Source organism: Rhinolophus sinicus, linkage group LG14 (assembly GCF_036562045.2).
Source record: "Rhinolophus sinicus isolate RSC01 linkage group LG14, ASM3656204v1, whole genome shotgun sequence".
Taxonomy (NCBI): domain Eukaryota; kingdom Metazoa; phylum Chordata; class Mammalia; order Chiroptera; family Rhinolophidae; genus Rhinolophus; species Rhinolophus sinicus.
Genome location: NC_133763.1, coordinates 46,810,286 through 46,835,513, shown reverse-complemented (window position 1 = coordinate 46,835,513; position 25,228 = coordinate 46,810,286). Strand labels below are relative to the sequence as shown.

Sequence of the window (25,228 nt, the reverse complement as noted above, 5' to 3'; positions counted from 1 at the left end):
ACTGGTAGCAGCATATAACCTGGAAACAAAACACAAAAAACACAGAAACATGATTCTAAAAAAATAAGTACCTTGGCAAGCAGCTCAACTCTAAAGCCATTAATTGGGAAATGGTGAGATGTCTGGCATGCAGCTTTGAGAAAGGGAGAGAATCAAGCCTGGGGGCTCAGCTGCTGGATCCCCTAGCATGGCTCCTGGCTAAGTCTGGTGCTTTATGGGAAGGAAACTGATACACTACCTGAAACAGTAGCCACGAGCCACAAATGGCTAGCGAGCCCTTGAAATTGGGGGCGGCGGGGAGGGCCCAAACTGAGATGTGCCGTAAGTACAAAACATGCACTAGATTTGTAAGACTTACTATAAAAAAACGGAATATGAACTATCTCATTAATAATGTTTATATTGATTACATGTTGAAATGAAAATATTTTAAGGTGTTGAGCTAATAAGTAAAATCTATGAAAATTAATTTCACCTCTTTCTTTTTGCTCTATCGTGTAGCTACTGAAAATTTAAAATTACGTGGCTCACATTGTCTTTTTGTTGGGCAGTGTGAGTCCAAACCGTTCTAGCCTTCCCTTCATCTTTAGCCTTATGCCCAAGCTGGTGTAGAAAGAGTCATTTTGTCGACAATTTTTGTTTTTCTATCACCTGATGAGTAATTTTCGAACAACTCGTTGGAACACCTCTGTAGCCAGTTTAATTTAAGCGTTCAGGGAATACTAGCTTGACAGGCCTCTGGCTTAGAGTTCTCCAGAGTAAGGTCTCTAAAAGGCAGTTAGGAACTCCAGATTGTAGCTTCTATTTTTCAGTTCTTTAATGGAGATGAAATTGTCTTCCTTTGCAGGTTTTCTGAAATGCCCAAAAAACAACAGGACCAAGTAAGTGCCCTGGTTGAACTGCACGTCATGCACTAGAGCCAGAGCAGCCCTGATGGACAGTGCCTGTTACCTGGGGAGCAGATTCTACTTACCCGTCAGTTGCCTGGACCCGTAATCAGGGACATCAGCAGATACACTAACCACAGTTCATTAAGCGCCAGCCATGTACTGAGCCCTGTGCTAGCCACTCTCCGTGATGCGTGATCTCAGTGAGCCTTGCACGGGGGTGTCAGTACCACTGGCTTAGAGACAGTGGTTGGGAGACTCAGAGGGGTCAAGTCCCATCGCTCAGAAGGGGTAGAGCTGGGATGCAAATCTAGGGCTTCAGACCCTGAGGACGATACTGTCCACCACTACCACATCCCTCCTCCCATCCCAGCAACACTGGAAAGGACTGGGTTCCCTTCAGGAGCCAGGGTCAGAGCTGGGCCTGTATCACAAACAAAAGATAGGACACCGACGTAATTAACGGTGGCAGTGTTGGCTCCAGAAAACATCCTCCTGGCAGATCCCAGTGGTAGTAGGAGGCAGGGGCCCATGAGCTGGGCTTTGAGGGGTGAGGGGAAGCTTAAGGGCCTGGAGTTGTAGAGGGCAGGATAAGAAGTGGCAATGTGGCAACTGGATGGCTCAGTTGGTTAGAGCGCGAGCTCTCAACAACAAGCTTGCCAGTTCATGTCCCACATGGGATGGTGGGCTGCGCCCCCTGCAACCCAAGATTGAAAACAGCAATTTGCTTGGAGCTGATCTGTGCCCTCAACTGAAAAAACAACGACTTTAGTTGGAGCTGATGGGTCCTGGGGAAACAGTTCCCCAATATTCCCCAATAAAATTGAAAGAAAAAAAAAGTGGCAAGTCATCCTGTTTGGGGTAGCAAATGTCAGGGGGCTGCAGGAAGGTAAGGCTGGACCGGCAGCGTAGGCCAGGTGGAGACATTGAGAGTTGCCAAGAGGTTTGGGTCTTTTTTTTCGGCGGAACCACTGAGGATTTTTGAGCAGAGCTGCACTTTAGAAAGATTGCTCTGCTGGCAAAGCATAGGGTGAGTTCGTAGACAAGAGGCTGGAGATGGAGACGTGGGTAAGTGGATAAATGGAATGATCTAGCCAAGCAGAGAGGGCCTGAATTAGGGGGTCACGGCAGAAATGAACATGGAGGGTTTGGTTTGAGAGAAAGTGTGATCAGATTAATAGAAGTTCAGCTGAGAGTGCAGGCTCTGGTGCCGGAGTCCCTGGGTATGTTTGCACCCAGCTCCATCTCTCACAGGCCTTGGACTAGTTACGCCAACTCTCTGTACCTCAGTTGTCTTCTGTGGAAAATGAGCATAACAAGAACACAGAAATAACCGTGGTCGTATACGTAATAAAAGCATAGAAATACCAACATGGAGAAATGAATATAAGTCAAATGCTTAGAATAGTGACTGCCGCGTAATACTGCTCAGGAAACATTGGCTAGTATGAGTATTAGTATTCCTCAAAAAAGAAGCCAAAAGCAACAGGAATTCTGATCCTTGGTGCCCAAAAGATGTGGCATTACCAGGCATGGCAGAGGAGTCAGACAGGCTCTTCTTTGGGAAGAAAAATGATGAATTTGTGCTTTGACAGGTTGAGTTTGGGGTGTGGGCCCATTTCTTGGGTAGTGATGTCCGGTGCATAATTGGAGAAGAGGTTTTAGGAGCTGGGGCTGGAGTTGGGGAGCATCTTTATCAGGATGGTCCCTGATGCCCTCAGCAGCTGAGGTCACCAGGAAAGAGAAGCTAGAGGCCGTTGGATGGTGGGAAGAGGTGGAGGAGCCAGTGGGAGCCATCATGAGGACCAGGGGGCATCCTGTTAGCAATCTGGAGGGAGGACACCGTGTTAGGGCTGCAGAGAGGCAGGGAGACTGGCAGTCAAGACCTTTGTGGAATAAGCCGCTATTTTCCAGAAAGCTCTTTGTCAGTGGCTGGAGTCGGGGTGAAGCAGGGGTTGCTGTGCGGAAGGAGGGGCCTGGGTGAGGTGGGACCAACAGATGGACGATGAGGTTTCCTTTCTCCCCAGATTGGGGGTAGAACAGTGACCAGGTTACCTGGAAGTCAGCTGTGACAGGAGGCTGGGGGACAGGATTCTAAGGAGTCCAAGCCCTGCTAGTCCTGGGGTGCAGGCTGGGCAGAGGCAGTGAAGCCATGAGGGGCTGATGGGCCAGGAGGCCATGGAGAGAGGGGCTGGACGGGAGTCCGGCAACTACAGGTGTGCTGAGGGGAGGCGCAGGTGTGCTAGCAGTGAGGTGAGGACAGGGGGTGACAAGGGGTGAGGGTCAGAGGTGGGGCATTTCAGCTGGGGGTCGGTGTGTGTGTGCCTGGTGTGGGTGAGATCCCTGGGGGGACCTCTGCTGAGATCCAGGTGGTTGCAGTGGAGGCGTGGCCATCACGGACAATGACAGTGGAGGTCATTCAGGGGAGGGCTGTCATTTAGGGCCACCCAGAAAGGCGATGGAGTACTCCAGAAATATCCCTTCACTGGCTCCTTGATTGACTCCACAAACATTTGCGGAGATTACTTGATGGCCGGTACTGTGTTAGCCGATGGCTTGCGGTTGGTCTACGCAGTGAGGTTAGACATTGATGGGATACTAATAAGCGCATATTAGGGCTCTGACCCTCAGGAAGCTTATGGCCACGCTGGGGAGAGTGGAGGAGTGCCTAAGAAGCAGAAGGACTTAGGCAAGAAGCACGTGTTGATGGGCCAGAATGTGCAATGTGGGTGGTCAGGGCTGGGCAGCCAGCAAGGGGAGAAGAGGCCAGAATGTTCCTGAAGATTTTAAAGGGAGTAGGATGCCAGCTGGATATTTTGGGAACTCTGGTGTGGTCTGATCCGGTCTGATCTGGTCTGTCTGGTCTGGTCTATGGAAATCCAGACTGTGGGGCAGACAAAACGCCAAGAATTGGAATCTCAGTATGAAGGGACTTGTTGAGACAAAGCAGCAGCTTTGGGTGTGGCTGAGTTCCTCTTTCATCACCACAGAGGAGAGTGAACAGGAAGAGAATTTGAGCTGGAAAGAAAACCATTCCCAGGAGATTCATGTGGTGAAAAAGGAAATAAATGCTTGAAGGGGTGACCGTTTGCCCACAGGCCTTCCGGTCTCAGATTTGTTATTGGCAGATTTCAGTTGCACCCAGAGACTGAGTTGGTTTGAGGAGACAGGATTGTTTGTGAGTGCTACGCACTGAAAGTGTCGTCTCCGGTGGGTTCAAGACCCGTCTCCGTCCATTCTGCTCCCCGGCACCCTTGGCTTTTGATGGGCTTATTACAAAAGGGCAACTCACATAGAATAGGAGAGTACTGAAGACTCTTGGTCTTAAGATTGACGGCATTTTTTTTTTTTTAAAGAGTTTATTGGGGAAGGGGAACAGGACTTTATTGGGGAACAGTGTGTACTTCCAGGACTTTTTCCCAAATCAAGTTGTTGTCCTTTCAGTCTTAGTTGTGGAGGGTGCAGCTCAGCTCCAGGTCCAGTTGCCGTTGCTAGTTGCAGGGGGCAGAGCCCACCATCCCTTGTGGGACTCGAGGAGTTGAACTGGCAACCTTGTGGTTGAGAGCCCACTGGTCCATGTGGGAATCGAACCGGCAGCCTTGGTTGTTAGGAGCATGGAGCTCCAACCGCCTGAGCCACCGGACCAGCCCAGATTGACGGCATTTTACAAGTTACTAATACAACACATTTCTTTTATAGCTCCAGTTGATTAATAGAAGATGGAGTCAAATACTTAAGTTATTTAACTGACTTTAGAAAACCTCCCTGACTCACCATTCAAGTATTACATCATCTTTGAGGAGGTTTGAAAGTCTTACTGGAGTTCGTCCTTCATCAGAGGTCATGTTTTTAGAAGAAACATCAACAAATGAAGACAAAGCATTAAGACTAGCTTGGTCACCTGGAACTTTATATGACTGAGTGCTCCTTTCATGGCCTCTGGTTTTTTTAATCATAAAATTTGCCCAAAGGGCAAATATATATATATTTTTTGTATAAATTGTATAAATAGATATATATTTGTACATAAGTAACTAGGCCGTCTGGCTTTTTTTCTATTAACCTAGAAAAATGAAATTATCATATGCTTTAGGAAGCTTTTTACTGAAATCTACACTGCATTTCTCTTTTGTTTTAGAGGAAAAATAATTAATTGTAGGATCAGTAGTGGAGCGAAGGAGAAAATGGGCAAAGCACTTGCACTTGTGGAGGTCCGTGGCTGTTGATAGGAGGCACGGACACAGGGGGGTCTTCCCTTTCTCCTGAAAACACCACATCCCCACCATCCAAATGCAGGTGTAGGACCCACGTTGGGCAGGGAGATTTGTCTCATTAAGATCTCTGACCCACTTAGTGTACTGTGTTAGTTGTCACCCTGGCAGGTAAACAGCAGAGAACTTAAAATTGTCATATATGATTGTGGAACAGCAGCCTCTCCTGAATAAGGAAGTGGGGGGCCCTGACTGTCCCCCCCACCCCCCCAGGCAACCATCATATAAACCTCAGACAGGAGCCTACAGGTAAAGGGCTTGCTCCCGAGCCCACTCTGCCTCTGGAATTCCTGTCAGTGAGAGTCTTCGGCTTCAAAGAGGAAATAATGCTTTTCCACTTTAAGGCAGGTTTGTGGAAAGGGTCTCCTTCCAGGCTCCCCGTAGCCATCAGCAAGAGTGAGTCTCCCGGGAAGACCCCACTTCTCCCTAAGTCCCCCCACCTCCAAGTGGCATAGCTTCCTACCAAAGCTTGTCTCCAACTAAGCTTGTCAAAGCCTTTATTCCAGGCCCTATAGGGAGCCCGGGACTTAACATCCTTCATCTTCCAGACTTTCGTCCCCATATGCTCTCTAGGGGCCTTTCTGACTCCATCCATCCACAGCAAAATTCCGCGTGTCCTCTCCTATAAATGTTCCCTATCCATTTCTGTTCTCACTGACACCTGGTTCTCCCTCTCCAGGGGCTCCTGTTCCCTCCCCTGTGCCCCGTGTACGCTGGGCCAGAAGGAGGGAGGGCGTCCTCTGGCTCCACTCTGCTTCCAGACCCTTTGCTCCTTCCTCAGCTTTGGCGACCATGCCAGTAGATCACCACAACCCCCCCCCCCCTTTCTACTACAGACTTTAGCACCCGGTCCACATCACTCACATTTCACACTGCTCCTTTCACAATCTGATGCAAATGCAATCCTACAAACGCAATAAAAAGTGCCCTGGCGTGGTCTCCCCCCAAGAAGAGCTTGTCTTTCCCCTCTCAGCAGCCACTGCCCTGGTCCTGATCTTTCCGTTACCCGTGGCGGCAGCCCTCTCCCAGCCCCAGTTCTAGAATGCCCACTCTATCTTCCCCATCACTCCCTCGAGGTCCCCACCGCCAACAATCCCGCAAGCCCACCAGGGCCTGCAAGCCAGTGATTCCAGCACCTTTTCGCTGGCCCTCAACCCCTTGCATTCGCGTTTGCCCTGCCTCCTTTGGATCCCCATTGTGTGTCATTATCAGTACTCCTTTACCGTCACTCTTTCACCCTCTTAGTTATCTTTCTCATTTGGCCAAATCCCACCCACGAGTATGGGTACCTCTGCCAGTTCCCCTCCTGCACCCAAACTGCACGTCCCAGGAGGAAAATGCACTGCAGGCTGCTCATTTCATTTCCATGACCACAGAGCTCATGGAGTTGATATGGGAGAGCCTCCTCGCTATAAAAATTTTGTCTCCTGGTCCCTATTTTCTCAGCTCCTTAGCCCTTAGCTTTGATTACTCTTCTAATCAGTTTCTGAAGCCTAGACTAACGATTGTTCCTGGCCTGAATCACAGAATGTCTCTCACCCCTGCTTTAGCTAACTACTTAAAAGCCTGTGACTTGCCAACTTCCCCCAGGCCATTCCGAAGCTAACTCTTGGCCATCCCAGAAACCAACTAGGTTTTAACTTTCCCCCAGGCCAGCATACTTGTTGATGTCCTTTCCAACCCATTCTGGGCCCAGCTCCTGGACAATTGATGCCACCTAACTGACGGGTTGAATGGCCACAGGCTCTATAGAGCTAACGGATTTATTAATTAAAATCTATTTTTCCTCATTCAGGGGCCTTGGGGATACAGGGGATACCCCAGCAAGATGACCAGTCCCAACCAAAGAAGCCAACGTGGTCTTCCAAGCGGATCTCCAGACCCCTTCCTCTCATCTAAGATGAGACAGGGCGAAAGTTCCGTGACTCCCCCAATAGGTAGGGACAGCTCTACACCACTGCCCAGCAGGAAGCAGATACAGAAGAAAAGACCTTCTGTCCCTCAACTTCCCATAGAGATGTTATGGGGATCATGTCTCTCAAGGGGAAAACAAGGCAGGCAGTTAGAGGTAGGCATCGGGTCTCTGCATTCCTGCACAGCCCACAGAATGTGACCAGACCACTCCTCTCTGCCCCAAACTTGTCCTTTACATTGTAATTATCTACCCCTATGAGGAAGAAATACCCAACTAGATTAAACCGGCCACTCACACCTGTGCAGTAAAGGCCACAATGACCTTCATTTCACCTGGGCCTCATTATACCATCATTATAATATCATACATATGCCCGGAAGTTCATTAATATTATAACAGACTGAATTCTGGGAAGGAACATGCGCAGTCTGAAAAGATGAGGTAATAGCCTCTTGTCAATGACAGGTGTCAATCCAGTGGTCCCAGAAAGGAACAGCCCATTCTAGAGAAAAAAGGAGAAAAACTCCAAATCCTTGCCAGTCCAAGCCTTTTTGAGCCTCCTGAGCCTTGCCTTTGCTCGGGGCCGCTCCAAACCCTTTGGAGTGTACTTTCTCTTCTAATTAGGCTCTTGAGCCATTTTCTGTGGCTTGGGTCCACTTCTATTTCTTTGAAGAGTAGTTTTTCTTCTAATAAACTGCTTTTTCATTACTTTACCTCAGCATCTTGTTCAATTCTTTGCTCAAGACTCCAAAAACCTGGCCCAGTCTCAGGTAACAGAGTCACGGTGTTTCTCAGATGTGCTTATTGCATCACCCTGTTCCATTCACTGTCTCCTCCTCACTCTTCTTAGACCTATAACCCCGTGTCCTGACTGTCGGTTGCTCACCTTGCTCCCCATGTCACTGAAAAAAATAAGAGCGTTCGGAAGAGACCCCTCAGCCTCCCACCACACGTTTACCCACCTTTGCCTCCTGTTACTGTGAACGAACTCTCCTTGCTCCGCCGAAAGCCAGTGTCTCTGCTTGTCTTAGTTGGCTGTGGCTGCCATAACAAGCAGAGACGAGGTGGCTTAAAAACAAATATTCGGGCCAGCCCGGTGGCTCAGGCAGTTGGAGCTCTGTGCTCCTAACTCCGAAGGCTGCTGGTTCGATCTGGGTCAACTCCTCGAATCCCGCAAGGGATGGTGGGCTCGGCCCCCTGCAACTAAGATTGAACACAGCACCTTGAGCTGAGCTGCCGCTGAGCTCCCAGATGGCTCACTTGGTTGGAGCGCGTCCTCTCAACTACAAGGTTGCCAGTTCGACTCCCGCAAGGGATGGTGGGCAGCGCCCCCTGCAACTAGCAACAGCAACTGGACCTGGAGCTGAGCTGCGCCCTCCACAACTAAGACTGAAAGGACAACAACTTGAAGTTGAACAGCGCCCTCCACAACTGGGATTGAAAGGAAAACAACTTGACTTGGGAAAAAAAAAGTCCTGGAAGTACACACTGTACCCCAATAAAGTCCTGTTCCCCTTCCCCAATAAAAAAATCTTTAAAAAAAAAATTAGTGCTCATAGCAAAATATGTATCTGTTTAAAAAAAACAAAAACAAATTTTCTTTGCACAGTTCTGGAGACTGGAAGTCCAAGAGCAAGGGTGCCAGCTGTTCCGGTTCCCAGTGAGGGTCCTCTTCCTGGCTTGCAGATGGGCGCCATCTTTCCTCTCCTGTGTCCTCACAACGCAGGGCGGAGAGCTCTAGTGTAGCTTCCTCTTCTTGTAAGGGCACCAGCTCTATTGGATCAGGCCCCCGCCCTTCGGACCTCATTCAACCTTTGTCACCTCCCCACAGGCCATATCTCCAAATATAGTCATGTTTGGGGGTTAGGGTTTCAACATAGGAATTGTGGGGGACGAAACATTCTGTTGATGACACTACGTATGCATAGGGTCCCACCCCCCCACCTACTTAAGGATACCACCCTGTCGTTATGCACCTCTCTCCCCCACCACCAATTTTTACCTTTCTACTGCATCGTACAAACATACTGTCATTTCTCGTATCGTCAGAAAACCAAAATACTCTTGATTCCACGTCCCCATCCAGCTCTTGTCTCATTGTTCTGCCATCTTCTATAGAAAAGTTCCTTGGAAGTGTGATGTGTTCTTTTACTTACTCTTCTCCCACTCCTTCCTGACCCCACTTCAATCAGGCTTTCACCCCCACTCCTTGTCAAGGTTACCAGGGACTCCCTCCTCCTAGTATCCAGTGGTCAGTTTTGAGACCTCTTCTTATTCTGCTGTCGGCAGCAGTGGAGCACAGTGGAGCACTTCCCACATACTTGTTTAGTGCTTGGTAGGTGCTAGATGGGAGATGACGGCAACTCAGCATCACAGGACCAGTGGACCTGAGAGCACTTGTGAGTATACGAAGTCCTAATGGAAGCAATTGCAAAGAATGGAGGAATTATAACCCTATGACCAGCAGTTCCACTCCTTGGTGTATACCCCAGCAACAGAAAAAACAGACGTCCACACAAAAACTTGGCCGTGAATGTTCACTGCACTCCATGGAAACAAATTAGAAACCAGAGGCAATGCATTAAGGGTGTACAAGTCAAGGTGGGACAGAACTCCCAAAACGGACTTATTCTCAATGACAGGAACTTTATCCAAGTCAAACTATCGATAAAGGAATGTATATTGGTATATGTTAGGTTAACAAAAATGTTTTATATATCTGTATTTTTTAAATTTCTTACATCTACTCACATACATACTTTTACATTAATGCATAAATGTGATTACAGTGGTACCTCGGTTTTCGAATGTAATCCGTTCCGAAAGACCGTTGGAGTTCTGAAACGTTTGAAAACAGCAGATGGCTGGGCCTCAGGCTCTTGCACTCAGCGGGAGCCACGTGACATGTTCGACTTCCGAGGCGTGTTCGAAAACTGAAGCATTTACTTCTGGGTTTATGGCGTTGGAAAACGGAAACGTTCGCGAACCGAGACGTTCGAAAACCGAGCTACTACTGTACATTACATGTGATTGTGTTATATATATTTTTAATTTCAGTGCAGTCTGTTTTCTTTTCCTTCTGTTCGGCTCCCCCCTCCCTTTTTCCCATCCCGTCCTATCCCATGACTGTCCATCCCCTGAAACCATGATGACAATGGGGTCCGGCTCCTGCCATGTTTTCCTCCATGCTCGTTTGTGTTGGTGCACATACACGGGTGGGGGTGGGGGTGGGGAAGGGTGGCATTACTCTTTTTTTTTTTTTTTTATACCCAGAGGATAATTTTATACCCAGTTTCCTGCACTTTGCTTTTCCTCACCAATTATTCACGGTCATCCCTGCGAGGGACCTGATGTAGCTCCACTTTATTTATGTATTTTTGACTAGAGAAGTCTGTGCCATTGTTGGCTGAGCAGTTGAAGGAGGTGAAATGGGAGGAGGGTGTCACCCGAGTCGTGGCCGATCCTCTGGGGCTTGACCTCCACCTGGTTGAAGGTCTTGCCGTGGCAGACGCCCACCATGCTTGCCCACCCTCTCCGGCAGGATGGTCATGTCCCACAGGGGGGTCTTCACCGCCTCCGGCTTCTCCATTGGGGCGGGTGCCGCCTTCTGGGCTCTGCGCAGGCGCTGTCGCAGTGAGTGCTGCTCCCCCGTCTCGTCCTAGTTCAGTCGCCGCCACCGTGGGGCGCTGTGCAGCTGCTTCCGCTGCTCCTTCCACGTCGCTGTCTGGAGATGACATCGAGGCAGGACAGTTGTCACAGGTGAAGTGGCGCAGCTGGAACCGTGGGCAAACCGCTGTGCTCCTAAAGCCTCCAGAACCCAGGGACCACCCAGGGCTCTGCAACTGGTCCAGGTCCACACCGCGTTAGGTGAACTTAGGTGAACTTACAGAATGTCCTTTGCTGCTGCTCCACTTCCGCCATTTTGCCTTTTTTTTTTCTTTTTTTTTCAGAAAGGCCAGTTTATTCTTGTTAATGGTTTTTCCATTGCCAGGCACGTCAGGACATAGTCAACCACTTCCCCTGTGGAGGACATTCACTTTGTTTCAAGGTTTTGTGTCTTTTCTGTCATAAGCAAAAATTCATTATACAGCCTTGTGCATATAACCCTGCATTCTAGTATTTTTATATACATGGGGGAAATTCCCAGGCGTGGAACTGCTAGGTCAAAAGATATATGTATCTTAATTTTAATTTTAGGAGATGTTGCCAGATTGCTTTCCAAAAGGCTGTGTCATCCAAAAGCAATAATTAACCTTTTCCTGCAACCCCACCAGCAAGAGGTATTATCAATATTAAAAGTTTGGTCATTCTGATAGGAGCAAAGGAGTTTCTCATTGCAATTTAAATTTACATTTCTCTGATTACTAGAATCTGAAAACTTGCACTGTTTTTGAGTCATCGGGGATTCCTCTTCTGTAAATCACTTGTTTGTGTCCTTCGAAAACGTTTGTTAAAAAAAAATAAAAATCATTGACTCAGTTAATTTTGCAGCTGGTCCATCAGCTTCCATTCCCTGTCCCGTTGGATAAGACTGAAAAATATTATACATATTGACATGTTACTATCATAAACCATTTGAAAAGAACAGAGGAAATGAAAGCTGCAAATGGCTATGAAAGTGATATGAAAGAAGAGGCTAGAAAACCCAGAGCAAAAGGAAGGATGAAATAAAACTAGGATTCTTGAGAGGATGGAAAGTATCCCTGTCGTGCTCAAATTAGTATATGGTGAAAAAATACAGTAAAGTCTTTGGTAATGCAGATTGGTGCAGCTGCTATGGAAGGCAGTGTGGAGGTTCCTCAAAAAATTACGAATAGAATTGCCATATGACCCAGCAATCCCTTTCCTGGGTATTTCCCAAAAATCTGAAAACATTTATCCATAAAGACAAGTGTGCTCCAATGTTCATTGCAGCTTTATGTACGGTGGCCAAGACATGGAAACAACCAAAATGTCATGCGATAGATGAACGGATAAAGAAGTTGTGGTATATATACACCATGGAATACTATTCGGCAGTAAGAAAAGATGAAATAGGACCATTTGTGACAACATGGATGGATCTTGAGATTATAATGCTAAGCGAAATAAGTCAGACAGAAAAGGCAGAGAACCATGTGATTTCACTGATATGTGGTATATAAACCAAAAGCAACAAAAGAACAAGACAAACAAATGAGAAACAGAAACTCATACACACAGACAATAGTTTAGTGGTTACCAGAGGGTAAGGGGGTGGGGGATGGGAGATGAGGGTAAGGGGGATCAAATATATGGTGATGGAAGGAGAACTGACTCTGGGTGGTGAACACACAATGGGATTTATAGATGATGTAATACAGAATTGTACACCTGAAACCTATGTAACTTTACTAACAATTGTCACTCCAAGAAACTTTAATTTAAAAAAAGAAAGAAAGAAAAGTCGTGTTTAAGAGGGGTATGCACATTCAAATGCATGCGCGCATACACACACACACACACACACACACACACACACACACACACAGTCATTCATTGAACATTTACAATGTGCCAGTCATGGTGCTGAGGGCATGTCTGCTGCATCTCACTCTTCACTGGGAGGTAGGTGGTACTATGATTCCCATTACATTATTCCCATTATACAGATGGGAAGACAGGCTCATAGAAGTGTAGTAACATGGTTAAGATTGCATTGCTAATAAGTGGTAGAACCAGGATTTGGGCCCAGGTCTGCTTGACCCCCAAGGCCTTATCTGGTAGATGACTGGGCCTGAGAACTATCCAGGAGCAAACACTGTGGACCAACACTGCTGGCATCAGGGAGCTCGAGTCTAGACCTAGATTTGGAAAGGGTTACAAAGCAAGTTGGGAGGAGTCAGAAAAGCTAACGCCTGGGTGGGGATTTCCTGAGAAACTGAACTGGGACACGGAGGGCTGGCAGGCACTACAGAACACGAACACCAACCGCTCCCTCCCCCCGGAAGTAATTACCCAGAGGAATAAGTGACTCACATCCTTGACTGCTACTCACTTTCGCACACCATCACACATCACTGTGAAATGAGTGGCACAGCAGTTAGAAGGAAGTGCTCATTTAAGGAACTCTTGTTGACTTAGCCCCTGGGGGACAGAATGGACAGTCTGGTTCTTGCTGAATTCACAGCTGCTTTGACTTTAGCACCTCCCCCACTCCCAGCCTTGGGGTGACAAGACCTCCTTAGGATGAAAGATCGAGAGACCTGTGTGACCTCCATCGGGAGGTCATGGAAGTCATGGAAGCTCTGAGCCTGGTCAAACTGACTGCAAGATAAGGGTAATAATGAGCCCCCTGGACTCAGAACGCCTTTGGGATGCACTGTCCCAGTTCCAGCTCCTTATCTTAGAAGATCACCGTGTAGATGCTTACTGATGACAAACTATCGCTTAGCATTTTCCCATTCAGCTCACTGGAGCCACAAGAGATACGATGACAGAGGGGGGTATCATGAAAGAACAGACCTCTGGGACATCATGCAGCCTCTGGGAGAGCTCTGATTTTCCCTTAAACACCCCCAGCCTGCCTGAGAATGGTGAGGCAATTTTTGGAGGTGTTAACGCACCAGACCACCGATGCTCTGATAATAAATGCTTATTCTATGACCCAACTCCTGTGTGGATCTATTGGCTGAAGGTCACAGGCAGCACAAGTCCCAGACTCATTTGGCCTCCGGTTACAGTAACACTCTCCTCCCCACCGTGGGCACGGCAGGTGAGGGAAGTGGTGGTACAACATAAAAAATATAAACGGTCATGTTTGCGAGGAGTTGGAGTGGCAACGATGGAAAAGCCTAGACTACCCATAGGAAGCATTTGAGAGACCAGAGGGACGATGAGGATGGTTCCATTTCAGCTACAATGAAGGGTGAGAGGTCCGTTGCTCTAGGTCCCCCATCTGGGAATATGGAGATGTTAAATAGGAATCCGTAAGGGCTTCTCAGAACAAGCCCCAAGCTCCACCCGCCCCCAGTGGCCCTTCTCCATCAGAGCGTCTGCCCTGAGGTGTCTGGGAATCTATGAAGACTGTTCAGCTGTCGGAGATTCAAGCCTGTCCCAACCCTTGACTCTCAGTGTCTTCACTGCACAGGAGACCAGCAGTACCTGTCCACAGTGAATATTATGGATGGAAGACTAGAGCACAACACATTTGGTGCTGGATAAACACTTGATGAACTTGAATTCACCGTTTACCGCCATTCTTCACTTTGGTTGTTCGCCTCCCCAGTGAGGGCTGAGGAAAGGAGAGTGGAAGGAGGGCAGATGAGTTAAGCAATTCTGTCAGACACTGTGCTGTGTGCTCTCTCCCTGGAAACTCATGTCACCCTGGCAGCCCCCTGGGAGGGGTGCATTGTTAGCTTTCTTGTACAAATAAGGCACGTGGTGCTCAGGGTAAGCTGTCTCCCTAAGGTCTTACCTTTAGAACCCGGACCTGACACCCAAATCTATTCATCTATCGTACAACGTGCACAGTCTATTCAAATCGAGTTCCTTTTCTCACTGACAATGTGAGAAAATCTCAAGATACGAAAGACATGCAGATGAGAGAGGTTTCCGACACAGTCTGTGCTGTTAACTATTAAATCATCCCTTGGATGACTAGATCAAGACTCCTTTTTCTTGTCTTACTCTGCCTGCACCCCCAGGATGGAGAAGCCTAAAACTAGAGCGTCCAAGGGGCCTTCGAGGCCATCCCCTCCAGCCTCTAGGAGGGAGGAGACAGAAATTCCAGAATCTCAAAGGCCCAAAGTCACCCAGTTAGAGCCTGAGCTCCTGAGCCTCCCTGCCCCCAGAAGTGCTTCTCCGCCTCTCTGTGCCCGTTTCCCAGGAGCAGGTGTTGGAAATATAGCACGAAGGACAAGGGCTCATCACTGCATTTTCCTTTGAACTGGACAGCTGGCCCACTGGACCAACACTTTCTTCTTCCAGATCTGGTTGGTCAGAAATGAATGTTTCCATAGAAAGTAAAAAATCCTGCCCGGCCCTGTGGCTCACGCGGTTAGAGCTCCGTGCTCCTAACTCCAAAGGCTGCCAGTTCGATTCTCACATGGGCCAGTGGGCCCTCAACTACAAGGTTGCCGGTTCAACTCCTCAAGTCCGCAAGGGACGGTGGGCAGCGCCCCCTGCAACTAAGATTGAACACAGTACCTTGAGCTGAGCTGCCGCTGAGGTCCCAGATGGCTCAGTTGGTTGCAGTGCGTCCTCTCAACCACAAGGTTGCCGGTTCGACTCCCACAAGGGATGGTGGGCTGTGCCCCCTGCAACTAGAAAATGGCAACTGGACCTGGAGCTGAGCTGCGCCCTCCACAACTAAGACTGAAAGGACAACAACTTGACTGGAAGTACTACACACTGTTCCCCAATAAAGTACTGTTCTCCTTCTCCAATAAAAGTTTTAAAAAATCCTTTAGGGAGAAAGACTGCGAAGGGAAGGAAGGGCACAGCCTGGAGAAACGACCGTGCCTTGAGCTCCACGCTCCGGATCAAGGTCCTTCTTCACCCAGGCTCTGGTTCTTCCTTCCCTCCCTCCCCCGCCCCCGCCCCCAGGTGGAGTTCTGCCATCAGTCTGGTGGCTCCTGAGCACTGCCCATCCTCCCCGCAATCAGCCCTCCTTCCTTGGGGTCCGACACACCCTCAGCTGTCTGACCATCTCCTAGGAGCGTTCTTGTTCTCATGTTGATTTCTCACATTCTGCACTTGAATTAGGTCTGGAGCATTCTGGTTTTTTTCAAGGCGGGGAAGTACCCTGGAATGAGAATTTTCTCAGGAATCTGACGCACCACATTTAAAAACCAGTTCTTCCACTGACAGCTGTGCACTCTGGGAAGCTCACCTTTTCCCTCGTCTGTAAAAGGCGAGAATAATACTCATGTCTCTTGGGCAGGTCTCATGTCAGAGTCAATGGAATTGTGTCCCTAAAAGTGTTTTGCACATGGTATGCCAGGTCTTACGCTCCTGGGAAGTCAAGCCGTACTGCCCAGGGTCCACCTGGATGTACCTAGAGGTCTGCCCTGGTACTGCCAGCACCCTCTGCCCCTGCCTGTGGCAGTGACTCTGCTGCAGCGTCATTCTACAGCACTGCCTCCGTCTGGAGCCACACTGGGCATGCCTCCAAAGCCATAATAATATCCAGGGTGCAATTCTTCATCACACCCAGAAAGGCCTGCCAAGGCCCCAGAAGAAAGAATGATAGAGTGAAAAACAAATGTGCCTTGGAAACCTGGGCCCAACTTTCTGCTGTGTCACTAACTAGCTCTGTGTCTTGGGGTTCTCTCTGTTTTAGCTGCAGAAAGGCATGAGAAATGTCTCCCATCCCTCCTTCCCAGCCACCACTTTTTTTCGACAGGTATGAATTAGGCATCGCAGCATCAGGGATCCATCTGAAAGTGAACGAAACAGGTAAAGTCCCTCCACGATAGTGTCATTGAACTCATTGTCGAAGCACAGATACGTCCAATCAAAGCTATAAATGCAGAATTCCACTCCTGAGGCGTGAGCCAGCACGAGTCTAAAGGTGGATTCAGTCTAGTTGGGGAGGTCAGAGGTCAGGCGATGTCTTTCGTTTGAAACCTTGATGGAACAGAGATCTGAAGGGCAGGGAGGCTGTCGCTGGCTGAGAGAGGGTGGAAGAGATTTGCAGGCAGAGGACAGGGTCCATGTAAAGACCCAGAAGTGGATGGGACAAGGGGTGTTGGAGGAACTGGAAGAAGCCAGTGGGAATGCTGGGTGGAGAGTGGGGGCTGGGGGGTGCCTTGGGGGGACAGAAGATGCAGGGCCTTTTAGGCTTTGCTAAGGATTTTGTCTTCCATCTCCTAGGAGCAACGGGAGGCTCTGGAATCCTTTTAAAAAGAGGGGACAGACATTCAGGAAGTCATTGTTTAAAGAATGAATGAGTCCATTAGCACCTTCTAGCCCCATTCCTTTATTAGATTAAGTCGTCAGTCATTTACCAAGAGCTCGAACACGTGGGACACAGCAGAGGATGTTTGGATGGAAGACATGTTGATAGACACAGGAGATGGAAAAATCTGAGGTGGCAAAAAGATGAGGTGATGTCTCAGTGTTCAGGTCTGGACACTGGGTCCCTGGGTCCCTTGTGGGGAACTCAGGGCACTGGGCACATGGCAGAAAGGGATCAAGACAGGTGTCCTCAGGAGGAAAGAGAGGATGTCCCTGGATCTTTCACACCAAAGATACCTAGCCCACTTCATAGTCGGCATGAGGGCTAGCCATTCTTGAATACATTATCGGTCGAAAAAGAGAAAACCCTAGTGATTGGGCACTTGACTGAGCCAGTCACTCACCCTCCACCAGTGGGAGGAGCCCATTATCTGACAAAAGAAAACACGTCCATAACTGAAATTCACTTCAATCCTGTGGGCGCGTCAGGATTTCATGTCAGTGTAACCTGACTTTCCATTGTCTCGTGGCATTAAATCCAGGCCTGCCTGCGTACAGCAGATGATTCCAGGGCATAGCTACCTGCTGTTCACGGCAAGCTGCTTAGGAACGGTGAACCCCAGTTTCTGTACCTGTAAGTTGGAAGGAATGAGAGTTGGGTGACATGAGAGAATGTACGTACCACGCTTATCATCGGGTCTCCTCCTGTGACAGACAGCAGCTCTTATTCTGGCACTTGTTCTGTATGTGTGATAAAACTGGAAAGCTTCTATGGGGACCAGGAAGGCCATGTAATCAATACCCTGCTTCCCCGAAAATAAGACCTAGCTGGACAATCAGCTCTAATATGTCTTTTGGAGCAAAAATTAATATAAGACCTGGTATTATGTTATATTATATTATACTTATTTTACTATAAGTCCGGGTATAATCTAATATAAAATATAGTATAATATAATATAATATAATATAATATAATATAATATAATATAATATAATATAATATAATATAATATAATAACACAATACCAGGTCTGTGGGGACAGAGTCCCAAAGAGCAATTTCCAGGCTCTTGGCCTCCCATGGGGAGGTGCTGGCTCGGGTGGTGGATGACCGTTGGCTGTGATTGGTTGGCCGTCAGCTGTAACTGGTTAGCCAATTGGTTACTGATGTAACAGGCAGAGACGTGAATGGCGGACTGCGGATCGTGTGGCTACCACTGCATGTGTCTTGCCGGGCCGCCAGCGAGAATATAGTGGTATGACTCCCCTACCTATGGCTCCGTGGGTGTTCCTTTTTGGCCTCACCATATCCTGTGTTCTTGTGTGGGGAGCAGAACCAGAGGCCCAGCAGGCCGCCCCGCATGACAAGGTCTTATATTAATTTTTACTCCAAAAGACTCATTAGAGCTGATTGTCTGGCTAGGTCTTATTTTCAGGGAAACACAGTAGCAGGGCAGGCAGTTAGGGACAGTCGGGGGTGGCAGGTACTGTGGCAAATGGAAAATCCTTCCCTGTCCAAAGGGCGCAGCAGCTCAACTTCTGCCCCTGGCTGCTGGGCGAGAACCCAGAACCAGTGCTGTCTGACTATTCCAGAAATGCTGGGAATCCTATTTTGGAATTCTCGTATTCAAGTCAGATTTATTGAAAACCCCACAAACAATAACAACCAAAACTGACAGCATGATGGACACACAAAACAGGTCCTGGAGCAAAGCTGGGCTGAAGGAAGCCAACACAAAGCTACACAGCGGGCTGACTGCTTTTAGGAATCAGATTTGCCCCCCAGATAAGACTAAAAGCACAGGAAAGACAGTGAAGGCAGCCCCCCAAAGGAGGCACTCCTAACACGTGTTTTAAAATGCCAGCCTTGTTAGAACATGCATACACCAGCCTCCCTCAGAAAGGAGCTTGAGGAGGGCGGCACTCATTTAGCTTCCTGTACTCGGACCATTGCTCAAAGACAACCCAGTCTTGCATAGTCTCCGCCCAGGAAGTGAGCTCCTGGGAGCTTGGGTCTGTGGTTTTGGAGAGGCTCGTGCAGGGCGGCGATACCAGCAATGTCCACTGGGGGTCTCTCTCATACAAATTATGACACTGCCATTCCCAATTACTTGGGAAGTGGTAGGTCTGGGACCCAGTGGGATGCAAGGCCAGTTCAGTCCGTCCGAGGACTGCCGCAGCTCGGGTCTTCTTCACAGTGACATGAGTACCTGTTACATGTTCACCAAAGCCACACCTGGATTTTTTTTTAATTGGGGAAGGGGAACAGGACTTTATTGCTTTATTGGGGAACAGTGTGTACTTCCAGGACTTTTTTCCAAGTCAAGTTGTTGTTCTTTCAGTCTTAGTTGTGGAGGGCGCAGCTCAGCTGCAGGTCCAGTTGCCGTTGCTAGTTGCAGGGGGCGCAGCCCGCCATCCCTTGCGGGAGTTGAACCGGCAACCTTGTGGTTGAGAGGACGTATTCCAACCTACTGAGCCATCCGGGAGCTCAGCTGCAGCTCAGCTCAAGATGCCGTGTTCAATCTTAGTTACAGGGGGCGCTGCCCACCATCCCTTGTGGGACTCGAGGAGTTGAACTGGCAACCTTGTGGTTGAGAGCCCACTGGCCCATGTGGGAATCGAACCGGCAGCCTTCAGAGTTAGGAGCACGGAGCTCTACCCGCCTGAGCCACCGGGCCGCCCCAAACCTGGATTTTAAGAACAGCTCTCCTGTTTGCCTGCCAGCTTGTAGTCTTTTTTGGGCACAGACGACCCTGGGAGGTGTTCTCTGCACACTCGGACTTCATGTGAATCATAATACTTCTGTGCAGGTCAGCCCGGTTGCTTTCCAGGCCGGGTGTCTCTCTCAGACTCTGGCACCGAGGGACATGCTGCTTCCTTCCCTGATGGGCTGAACAAGAAGACTATTCCAGGTTTCAGGGATGCCCTTTTGGGAGCAGCTTTATCTGGTCAAACATCCCTAACTGAAAGGTCAAAGATCTGGGTTTGGGTTCTGGTTCTGCCACTTATTAGTTGTGCCCTTGGCAAGTTTTAATCTTTCTGGTCTTCAGTTTTCTTTCTGTGCAAAATGTGACAAATACGACTCTCAAAAATTGTTTCAAGTACTAAATAGGAACATGTGTGAAACACTTTAAAAAGGGGAACCTGTGAGTCATTTGTACTAATACTTTAGGGCAGGGCTTGGCAAATGTTTTTTGTAAAGGGCCAGATAGTAAGTATTTCAGGCTTTATAGTTTCTGTTGCAACAACCCAGTTCTGCTAGAGTAGCAGAAACGCAGCCACAGACAGTACATAAACTAACGTGGCTGTGTTCCAATGAAACTTCGCTTTGCAAAAACCAGCAGAGGGCTGGATTGGCCCACAGCCTGTACCAGTACTTCACCCATCCTTATGGCCTGCTCTGTAAGGCCTGCTAGCCAAGAATGGCTTTTACATTTCGAGAGGCTTGTAAGAACCGAAGAATAGGTGACAGAGGCTAGATTGTACGTGGCTCACAAAGGCCGAAGTAGTCACCTTCTGGCTCTTACGAAGTTGCTGGCCCTTGCTCTCGAGTGTCTCAGGCGTGTCTTAGCCCAGGAGAGAGCAGCTGTGTCTCTGAGTTGTGGTGGAACCTGGCAGGTAAGTCACAGTAACGCAGGCAGGTACCAGGTGAGCCCTGGAGACCATGTGGCTCCAGGACTTAGGACTTTCATGGGGGGTAGAGGAGAGAGGGAAAATGGGGTCCCCCAGTTCTCTTTTCAGATGTCTATTTTGGATAGGCCCTATGAAAGAGGATCAGAAAAGATTCCACCAGAAAATGAATCAAGTAAAAGAGGCTTTTGTTTCCTGAATTGTTTCTCACGTGAGGCGACACTTGAATGAACATGAATGCTGAGTCGTGGGGGAGACCAGGACTTCCGCCCACTTGTGGGGTGGGGGTGGGGGGCTTTGACACAGACCTGGTAAGGGAGTCTGCAGGCCAGAGACCTGCCCCCAAGCCAGGATGCTGCTTCTCTGTTCTAGAGTCAGGACAGAGGCAGCAGGTACCAGGCCCAGAGAAACAATCCCCAAAGAAAAGAGAGCAGAAGCCTGGCTGAGGAAAGCAGGCTGTGCCCGTGAGACTGTGGCTTTTGTGGGGGAGACCTAAAGCCCCCATGCTTGGAAGTGGTTGTGTTTGCATGTGTGGGAGGCAGGGGAGAGTGGGGTCTGTGTGCAGTTGTGGTTCTGTTTTCACTACTTCTCTCCACTCCCCAGCTCGCCTCCCATCCGAGATATGATGCCATTGAGTAAATAGTACATGAGTCCCCTGTCTACCGTCAGGAACTGCTGGCTCCTCCCAGAATTGTCATAGCTCCAGGAAACTGAGGGTGGACCTGGTGCCATTCAGACCCAGGAGGGCTCGGGGCAGGGCCTCCCTCCCCTTAAGGCTTTCCATAGCAGCTCTGGATGTCCCGAAGAATGGTCCTGGAGAAAAACTATGCCATTTACCGTTTTTTGTGACTGAAAGGAATACATATTTACTGCAGAAATGTGGAAGATATAGACACATGTAAAGAAGAACACGTAAGACTAATTAGGCCGAAAACCAATCTATTAATTCAGGAAACAATGATTTAATTGAACACCTACTGTGTGCCAGGCTCTGTTCTTGGTGCTGGGGATGAAGCCCTCGTGGGGACTGCCCTCATGAAGCACATATTCTAGGAGAGGAGACAGTCGCTAGAGCGGGGGAAGGGGTTAAAGGCCGATAGAACAGGGCACCGTTTTTGATAGGTGACCAGGAAGAATGGAAGCAAGCTAGCTGGGTATCTGGAGAAGAGTGTTTCAGGCCGAAGGAACGTGTGTGGCAGGTGCCTGCCTGGCGTATTCAGGGACCTGAAGGAGACAGGGTGACTGGAGCAGGTGAGCAGGGGCGAGTGTGGGAGGGGATGAGGTAGGTGGCAGCCAGGCAAGGCTGTGAGGGACCCTGCAGGCCATGGGAAGACCTCAGGTTGTCAATGAGTGAAGCAGAAATCCAACGTGGGCTCTTGAACAGAAGAGGGACCTGACCGGCTTTCTGTTTTGAAATTTCATTCTGGACACTCGGGTGGACGGTAGACGGGCTGGGGCTGCGGGCTGGCGAGGGTGGAAGCTGGGAAACCAATTAGGTAATTGGAATAGTGTAGGAGAAAACGTCTTCCTTGACCTCTTAGGGTCCCTGGCTGGGTCTAAGAATTTAAGTGACATAAACGAGAAAAAACAAACCCCACAAATTTTATTAAATTTTTATATACATGAGGTACACGCGAGCCTTCCTGAGAATGAAGACCCAAAGAAGTGACCAGAGCAGGCAGCTTTTATACCTTTTAGACAAAGAAGTGATCCATTTGTGAAGGATGGACAGGACCGAGGGGTTTGCTCGGGGGGCAGTGAAGGGTGACGAGGTGTCAGGTTTATTTATACGGCTTTACCATCTCTGGTGATGCGGATGTCTTCCTCCTGGGCGGGGAGGGCACCTTTCGCTCGGGAGATTTATCTCCTGCTTTCAGGGAGATGAAGCGGGGGTCGGAGTGTCTTTCTTACGCTGGTTATTTCTTAAGTGCCTTTAATGAAACAAATCAATATGCCAGGTGGCCTGTTTGGGGATGACACATTCTGCTCCTACGACCAAGCTGGAAAAGTGGAGGGAGCTCCCTGGTTGAAGTGGTGGAGATGGAGGGGAGGCCGAGCCCCCCCCCATGGGCTTCTGCTCTTTCTTCTCAGTGGTCTCTGAGGGCCCACTGGGGAACCCCAAGGTGCCCCGGAGCACAGTTTGAAAACCAGTGGACTGGAGGGTCTCTGAGGGCCTTTCTGGCTCTGGGCTCCTGTGCTGTCACGATGCTACTTACCCGGCTGTTCAGAGCTGTGCGAGCAGGCCCAGGGTCCGTCATCCAGGCCTCTGAAAATGGCAACGCGGACACTGGACAGGGGTCAGGGGCAGGAAGGGGAGACACTTTGAAAATTAATTCAACTCCCACACATAGAATGTGGCCAGCCCTGTGTGGGGATTATAACGATGAGTAAAAGAAAGTGTTTGCTCCAAGGCTCTCATCGGCTGGGCTGGGAGCCAGGCAGTCACACTAATGACCAAAGTGCCCTGTGTAAGGGGTCTGTGGCCCCGTTGCCTGGCGTTTCTTCCATGTGGCCCTGGCCCAGTGGTTTCCAAATTGGCCTGGTCATGAGGTCACTCGGGGAATTTTAGGTGATGTAGACTCTTCCTGATGGCTCCTTCAGAATTCGAATTCCGTTGAGCTGGGTGGCACCTGGGAATCTGTATGTAAAAAGCTGTTGGGGGAAACTGAGGAGCTGCTGGATTGGGGAACCTTGGGACCCCCCTCGCCCAGTCTCCTCAGCCGCCTAACCCATGCTTAGGGTAACCACTTACTGTCTGAGCACATCTCTCCTGGGCTGAGCCATTGATCTGCAAAATCACTTCGTGGCCTGGAATATCCCCAGGAGACAACCAACACCGAGGAAAATACTTTTCTAGAGCACCACAGATGTCACTGAGGGAGACCCCGTACAGGGGGGAACGAGGGTGCGGTAAGGCATGCTGAACAGGTGGGACCCTAAAATTTATTCTAGAGCCTGAAAGAAGAGCAGGTATTTCCAAACAGAAAGAGAGAGAGAAGAAACGGGAAAGGAGAACGAATCTGTGTGTGTAAAGAGTGGTAATTTTTCTCTCAATTACTAGAAGAAAAAAAAAAATATCAACACCAGACCAAAAGCCACCAACTAAAAAGATTTCTGTGCGTCAGATGTCTTTTCCTGGAATCCGTGAACTTTATCCTTCAGCAGCCATTAATCTAATATGAAGCCACTTAACCTTCCTAATTGTTCTTTCATTGTCGGCTGGTTTTACATTAACCTTTCCATCTTTCTCTGAACGCAGCCAGACCTGAGCCAGGAGCTCGGCCCCCTTCTCTTCCTTTCCTTGCTGCATGTCCACCTTCCCACTCCCCTGAAACCTGCCCCCTTTTCATTCTTAATGTGCTGCCAAGGAGCTTTCTGGATGTGGTACCGTGTTTCCCCAAAAATAAGACCCAGCCGGACAATCAGCTCTAGTGTGTCTTTTGGAACAAAAATTAATATAAGGCCCACTCTTATTTTACTATAAGACCAGGTGTCATAAAATATTATAATACAATATAATATAATATAATACCAGGTCTTATATTAATTTTTGCTCCAAAGGACGCATTAGAGCTGATTGTCCAGCTAGGTCTTATTTTCGGGGAAGCACGGTATCTGTCTGACTCCTGGACCAGGGCCGGACGTTTCCTAAGGGACACATTTTACAAACCAGCCTGCAATGGTTCCTCTATTATTTCAGACGGAGGCTGCCGGTGGGAGGCCACAGCTACCGGCCTGTCAGAGCTAATCAGCCTCAGGCTGTTTCTGTGGCTATGGTATTCAAGCTTTGTTTTCCCTCTCTCCTGGGAACAACTTACTGAAATTGTTTCTTTGGAAAGGACAAAGCATCTGGCCCAGATGCTGAAGGAACATTTGGAAGCTGCCTGTCTGCCAGTCTTGGGTCCCCCGTTGTGCCTCGTGAGGGGTGAGGGCCAGGTGGGCTCTAAGCTAGCCTGCGGGTCTGTCTCCAAAGGGCCAACTCATAAGCACCCCTCTTGGGGCTGCCCACACAGCCTGAATTTGAATTCTGACCTCTCCTCCGAGCAGTGAGTCAGTTTTGGAGAAGGCCCTTGACTTTGGGGGTAATTGCTGAATAAATGTATGCAGTGAGCGCTGGGGGAGGTCTTTTGTCCCGTGGAAAGGCCACTGGGGCATTTCTCTTTTACAGTCAGGGAAGAGCTAGAAAGAAGCTTAACATTCACTATGCATAACCTCATTTCATGGGGAGCAGAGAGGCCTTGCCTCAAACTGGGGCTGCTGAATTGAGTCAGAAGCAGAAGGGGTGAAACTCCATGAGGGGGGGTTCTCCCAGTTTCCCCACACTTGTGCTGGGCAGGAGGAGGAAAATCAATATTGTCTTTCCAACAGGACACTGGGGTGGCAAGTCTCAGGCAAAGGGGTGGTAGAAGCTTCTTCAAGTTGTGTCCCGCCCAGAGGCCCTTCTCCCAGCCACCGCGGACCTAAGCCAGCTCTTCCATGGCCTTCCTGCCTGGGGTGCTCCAGGATTGGTATTTTGGGGGGCTTTTGTCTGGTGAGGACATCCCACCAGCACCTTCTCTGGCCTCAGGGACTCCGCTTCACTGAGACAGCCCTGAGGATGGGGAA

At 49.0% G+C, this 25,228-nt stretch overlaps 1 protein-coding gene and 1 long non-coding RNA gene across 3 annotated transcripts in view; both read left to right on the top strand.

The window, feature by feature from the left end:
- Positions 1-7,786, top strand: part of CD58 (CD58 molecule) — a 44,472-nt gene extending 36,686 nt beyond the window's left edge. Inside the window, exons 5-6 of one of the 2 annotated variants that reach the window (XM_074319317.1) lie at positions 848-881; positions 6,954-7,786. In XM_074319317.1, the coding sequence (XP_074175418.1) occupies positions 848-881; positions 6,954-6,990 (71 nt within the window). In that variant the 3' untranslated portion in view covers positions 6,991-7,786. Of the gene's footprint in view, positions 1-847; positions 882-4,586 lie in introns of both variants that reach the window. The other variant, XM_074319318.1, reaches the window with a different exon arrangement.
- An 11,807-nt stretch (positions 7,787-19,593) lies between these two features.
- The window catches only part of LOC141568565 (uncharacterized), a 39,180-nt gene continuing 33,545 nt past the window's right edge, over positions 19,594-25,228 (top strand). Inside the window, exon 1 of the long non-coding RNA XR_012491720.1 lies at positions 19,594-20,611. This is a non-coding gene — a long non-coding RNA (uncharacterized LOC141568565). The remainder of the gene's footprint in view (positions 20,612-25,228) is intronic.